Source organism: Episyrphus balteatus, chromosome 1 (genome assembly GCF_945859705.1).
Source record: "Episyrphus balteatus chromosome 1, idEpiBalt1.1, whole genome shotgun sequence".
Classification (NCBI taxonomy): domain Eukaryota; kingdom Metazoa; phylum Arthropoda; class Insecta; order Diptera; family Syrphidae; genus Episyrphus; species Episyrphus balteatus.
In genome coordinates, this window is record NC_079134.1 from 126,967,450 (window position 1) to 126,973,449 (window position 6,000).

Here is a 6,000-nt window from a genome sequence, read left to right on the forward strand (position 1 = left end):
TCACGGAAGTTATAAAATGTGCGCATCATTTAAAAAGCCTCAAAATGCAAAATAACAGCATTTTAAGTTCTTCTAAGATAACAAAAAAGTTAATTATTTTATAGTTGCATTTTAACTGAAAAGAAATGAGGTAAAGAGTGGTTTTTTTAAAAATAAACATACCAACTCAGATGGACCATATTAATATTAGTCCTATATTATTGGTTTATCATTGGTTTTTATCGCATCGCCACCAAATGTTTTATACTAGTAATACGCTTTGATTTTATGATGTGCAAAAGCAAAATTGAAGCTTCCCGCTTCGAAAAAAGATGCAAACTTTTATAAAAAAAAATAATGGTAGAAGCTCTTGGCAAGTTTAGGAACGTGGAAGAACAACCGATTGGCAAGGATAGTTCCAGAAAAAAACAACGCAATAGAAACAAAACAGATGCATTCCGGATGAAAACGAAAGTTTATTTCAATTATTCAATCCTTAAATTGTAGAAAAGTCATTTTCTTAATTTGTAAGAAGTTACCAAACACTATAATCACTTTCTCCAATTAGGTTCACGATTGTGTACAGTGCAAGTGCATTTCCAATGTTACTTCTAATTATGCATTTTCTGTGAGGCCTAATGGTAGCTCGTAGCCCATAATTGGCTATAATGTGCAAATAATGTCAAAGTTTAATATTGCTTTACTAAAATTAGTGTTGTCCATGATTTTTCATCATTTTTATCTAATTTAAGAGCTTGTTTCTATTCAAGTGACGCAAAAAAAAACACTGTTTTTTGTGAAGTAATGTGAAAAAACGCAACTAGTAGCCATACGGTTTCTGTTTTGGGTTTTTCGTTTTTACAACATTGTTTGTTAAAAGTTCCTCTTTGAAAATGCAAAACCAAAAATCTACTAAGTTATCTCACCAAAGCGCCAATCGCTATTTTCTAAAAAAAAATTGTTGTTTCTATTCAAGTGACGCGCAGTGTATGATAAACTTAGGCTCATAATCAGCTTATTTGCAGATTCAAATTGAATTAAAAGTTGGTATGAATTATTGTGGCCATCAGGAGGTTTACATGATATTCAAAAGGAATAAGTCTTGTCAAGTTTCTTACTGCTCAAAGAATTTCCAAGAATCCAAAATTGTTGTTCGATCAATAAGAATAAAGAATTTTGATTAGAAATCTTGTTTCAACATTTGTTTTTGTCAATTTTTATTCTTCATTGAACATCAAAAAGTCGGAAATTTTCGTTGCAAATTGCCCCGAACAACCACGTTATTCACCAGATGCAGAAATTTCTGTTTTCTAAACAGTTTCGGACCAAATTGGAAGGTACCTATAGAAAATATTTTCTAATATGAATCCAATGTTATACCTACCTCTGGTTCAGTTTTGAATTTTCCCTGATGACCTTGTACAACACAGCAATGGTTGATACAAATCTTAATACCTACTCATTCCTATGTATACACATAATAATTTTCTTCTTTAAGATAAAAATTGTTTTCTTTTTGTATAATCTACAATCAGATTAAAAATTAAGGCTTCCAAAAAAGTCAGTATTTCGATTCAAAAAGCGTTTCGTGACAGGTACATACAGAAATCAACATATTTGCACAAAATAAAAATATGTATTAAATAAAATTTAAAAAAAAATTGAAAAAATTTAACACAAATAGGGATTTTCTATCTAGGCACCTAAAAAACTTATTGTAGAGAAAAAAAAAATAAAAGGAGAGAAAAAGAAGAAAAAATCAACATCAGGTATTTGTATATTTGTATTATAGGTACACATCAATGTATTATCTTGGATAAATAATAATATCTCTGGACTTAGCTCAACTACTCACCTCTTCAAGTATTGAGACTGTCTGTCGACAATCGGGCATCCGTGACGCAAAAGTCGACGTTGTCGGTGAATTATAATCATCTCTAGTTTCTTCAACAAAATCAGCAATTCCTATTAGAACAGGCATTTTTGCAAAGTGTTTTTTGTTTTTTTTTTTAATAAATATAAAGTCTCTCTTCTTTTTTTTTTATTTGTTGGTTTTTATTTATATTTTCACTTTGGGGGCAAACTAATTTCTGAGAACTTTCACTGTGTACACACACCGAATCCACAAACCACCCGCAGATGATGATGAAGAAGAAGAAGTTACCACCGACACAATAAAAAGAAGCAAAAAAACAGAAGAAACAAAAAAACAATAACCACACAGAGAATTTATTTAGATTCGTACAAAATCAATGAATGGAATCAAATTGCAAAAACAAAAATGATTCTGGTTTTTTTTCAGATTTTATTTTGTTTAATTAAAATAAAACTAAACTCGCATTGACCACCAAAGCACCATGGAGAACATCATCTTCAAACAGGGACAACGACGGATAACAAAAGCGAGCAAATCAACAACGACGAGAACGACAACGACAACAACCACGACGGATTCAGATTCATGGATTCATGAATTCATCATCATCGTCGACGAACACCACCAAACTACGACGACGACGAAGACCAACAAATAATTTTGGAGTAGAGAAAATTGTTGACACCCATTTTTTCAGCGATCGCGATTTACTGGGAATACTCACTCGGATTCAGATACACAAAAAACATTTTTTTTTTCTTTTTATTCGAATACTAAATACCTAAAAGAAAATAGTTTATTTTTTTAATATTAAAAGAATTGTATTTTAACGAACCATTATAATATTTTTATTGGAAATACACAAAATAGTTGTTTTATTGTTTTTGAAAACCAAATAAATAATAAAAAAAAAAGATCCCTGGGCGCGCGTCAGTGGCCTGGCCAGTTGAGAATAGTGAAAAAATTACTCTGCACTTTGGTGGTGGTTTTTGTATCTTTTTTTTTATATATGATTTTTATTTTTTTTTTTCTAAATGCACAAGGCTGAAGCTGGGTGAAGTGGTGTCAAACTTTCCCGAGTAAACAGCAAATTATTTTACAACGCATTTTGATGGTGGAAATCAATTTTTGGTGGCGTGCCGAAGAATTTTTGTGTTTAGAGAAAATAATAGTTTTCACAAAAATAACACTAAGAAGATTGTATATATTTTTTTTAAATTAAATTGTTTTATATTTTCCAAATGGAGGACAGACAAATATTTTTTATATATTTTTTTTTTTTCGTTTTTATCTGTACAGAGAAAAAAGTCGAACTCACAAACGTCCTTCCGAACGAAAAGGCCATCGACAGAAATTTTATTTTGCTGAATGCAAACGTCAAGGGAAGGAAGAAAAATGCAAAATGGAAGTCAGCGGATAACAACGAGTGACAGATGGTGTGTGATACAGTGATGGGGAGAAAGTGAAATTTTATTCGTTGCTCGTTGGAATGAAATGACGATTAGTCAGCTATTACATGAAGCCTCAAGAGGCGCGCCTCTTTTCAAAACTAATGAGTGCAAAAGAGAAAGAAGATAAAACAAAAAATTATCCGACCGGAGAGTCGTGGGCCAAAATTCTGAGACTCTTTTTTGACGTTTCTTTTTCGACTCTTTCTTTTTTCAGCATTCCCTTTCATTTCTTTTTGCTTCTTGGTGTAATACATCATCAACAATACTTAAATCAAAAGAGAAATGTCAAATTTGAGTCTTTAAAGGCTTAACTACATTGGCTCAAAAAGTGAAAAAGTACAAAAGTGAAAATTTTCAAACGCATTTTTGTATACTTTTTCGGCCTGAAAAATTAAAACAAATATTGCAGAAAGCTTATTTTTTGGTCTAATAAACAATTTGTATACTCTTTTTCACAAAACAATTGCGCTAGCCAGAAAAAAAATATTTTCACTTTTGTACTTTTTCAAAAAGTGGTGTATGTAGTTAAGCCTTAACTCAAGAGGCATCGTGTAATAGTACGCGCCTCACAGAATGATTATCAGAAGAAAATTCGAAAAAAGAGTCAAGCCTCTTGAGGCTTCATGTAATAGCTGACTTAGTATTTCACCGTTTTTATTGAATGTGTTTCCAAAGCCTAGTACGCAGCTGAAGCCTAAAGCCATAACTACATTGGCTCAAAAAGTGAAAAAGTACAAAAGTGAAAATTTTCAAACGCATTTTTGTATGGTTTTTCGGGCTAGAAAATTAAAATAAATGATGCAGAATGCTTATTTTTCCGCCCAAAAATCAATTTTTAAACTCTTTTTTACAAAAAAATCTCGCTAGCGAGAAAAAAAATGTTTTCACTTTTGTACTTTTTCAAAAAGTGGTGAATGTAGTTAAGCCTTAATACGCTGCTGAAGCGAAATGAAAAATTGTGAAGTCTCCAAAGTCAACATGCGGATATGTTAACGAAAAAATACCATCGGGTATTATAGCAAAGTAAAAATAATAAAAGTACAATAAATCAAAAAATTCAAGAAAAAACATCAGAAAATAGGTTTTGAAGCAAAAACAAAACAAATATAATTTCGTTAACGAAATTTTGTATGGAAAATTTCGTTTCGCTTCAGCTGCTTCACTAGTCTTGAAGCGAAAAGAAATTTTTCATACAAAAATTCGTTAACGAAACCTTGAACGACAAATTTCGTTTTGCTTTTCGTTTTTCAGTACGTAGCTCTAGGGAAAAATTGGAGAGTTTTCACTCATTTGTCAATTATTTTTTACTGTCCTCTGTGCATTTTTCTTGACTCCAAGTGCAGTGTTGACTGTTTTTTCACTTTTAATTCATTTATTTCTTGCTTTAAAAATTATTTTTTGTTGATTTTTCTTGATTTTAAATTCATATTGAATATTTTTTATTTTGACTTTGACAGAATTGCAGAAGTCTTACAGTGTATTTCTTCGCACACTTAGTCTGCTTCTACACGAAGACGCAAATTTTAAGATGCTTATAAGGGCAAGGGAGAAAGAAAGTTCGAAAAAAGGGAAGGTAGGTTTTCTACCCTGTGAGTCTCCGGTCGAAAATTTTGAGACTCATTTTGACGTTTCTCTTTGATCTTGTTCTTTTTTTTTGCTGGTATTGCTTTATTTGATTTCGTTGGTTGCAGAGTTCGCTTTCTCGGATGAATATTATTTGGGTGTATGTGCCTGGCTACACGGTGATTTTTCAATCGCCTAAGCAGTGAGTTTGTAGGCAAGAGGGATGAAGAGTGAAGGGGAAAGATGCTCACAAAGGGAACTGAATTTTCTGAGGGCAGTACAGTTCCATTGCTAAATTTTTCATCTTTTTGACATTTGTTCCTAAAAAATGTAAAAGTGGAACGTGATTGCGCCCAACAGTGTGTAGTCGAGTGCAATCGATTGAAAAATCACTGTGTAGTCAGGCACTATAGTAACTTTTTTAATAGAAAAATATTCGAGACAAAATTTGTTTCATAAAAAATATTGTATGAGAAATAAAATTTTTTCCGATGTGCCAACTAGGCAGACGCGCCCAAAATGAGTCCAAGACGTGTCCAAGATGAGTACAAAACGCGCCCAAAACGAGTCCAAAACGAGTCCAAAACGCATCCAAGATGCGTTCAAAACGTGTCCAAAACACGTTCCAGACGCGTCCAAATCGCGTCCGAAACTTGTCCAAAACGCGTTCAAAACGTGTCCAAAACGCGTGCAAAACACGTTCAAGACGAGTCGAAAACGCGTTCAAAAGCTGTCCAAAACGAGTTTTTTTGTCCAGAGACCTAAGTGCCAGTTGTACAAACGTGGGTCAGCCTTTGTTCAGGAATTTAACCCGCCGATTTCGGCGGATTAGCTGCGGGTCAACCTTCGGTTCAAGCATGAATGTGGCTTATTTTACATATATGGACATTGAACCAGTGTTAAAACTCATCTTTACTACAGATTTCACAAGATAAAAGTTGCTGATCCACGGATTAAATATTTGTACAACTGGTGATTTTTTCTTGGTGGGACTTGCCTATGGAGTGTTGGTTTGTAGGGGAGTCCAAGCAATTTTTGTTGTTTTTTTTTTAGCTCTAGTGCAAACATACCCTTAGCCAGCTTACAAAAATCCAGCTGAATTACACATGTCAAAATGCAACTGTCAAAATG

General features: G+C 32.9%; 1 protein-coding gene and 1 long non-coding RNA gene across 5 annotated transcripts in view; one reads left to right on the plus strand and one right to left on the minus strand.

The window, feature by feature from the left end:
* The window catches only part of LOC129908204 (arfGAP with SH3 domain, ANK repeat and PH domain-containing protein), a 61,708-nt gene extending 58,477 nt beyond the window's left edge, over nucleotides 1-3,231 (minus strand). Inside the window, exons 1-2 of one of the 4 annotated variants that reach the window (XM_055984574.1) lie at nucleotides 3,174-3,231; nucleotides 1,835-2,082 (exon numbers count right to left, since the gene is read on the minus strand). In XM_055984574.1, coding sequence (XP_055840549.1) covers nucleotides 1,835-1,960 — 126 coding nt within the window. In that variant the 5' untranslated portion in view covers nucleotides 1,961-2,082; nucleotides 3,174-3,231. Of the gene's footprint in view, nucleotides 1-1,834; nucleotides 2,683-3,173 lie in introns of those variants that run through there. The other 3 variants (XM_055984567.1, XM_055984581.1, XM_055984587.1) reach the window with 3 other exon arrangements.
* On the plus strand, nucleotides 1,156-1,986 carry LOC129908229 (uncharacterized). Its single transcript, XR_008771240.1, has 2 exons — nucleotides 1,156-1,748; nucleotides 1,822-1,986. It is a non-coding gene; the product is annotated as an uncharacterized LOC129908229 (long non-coding RNA).
* Nucleotides 3,232-6,000: the final 2,769 nt, after the last annotated feature.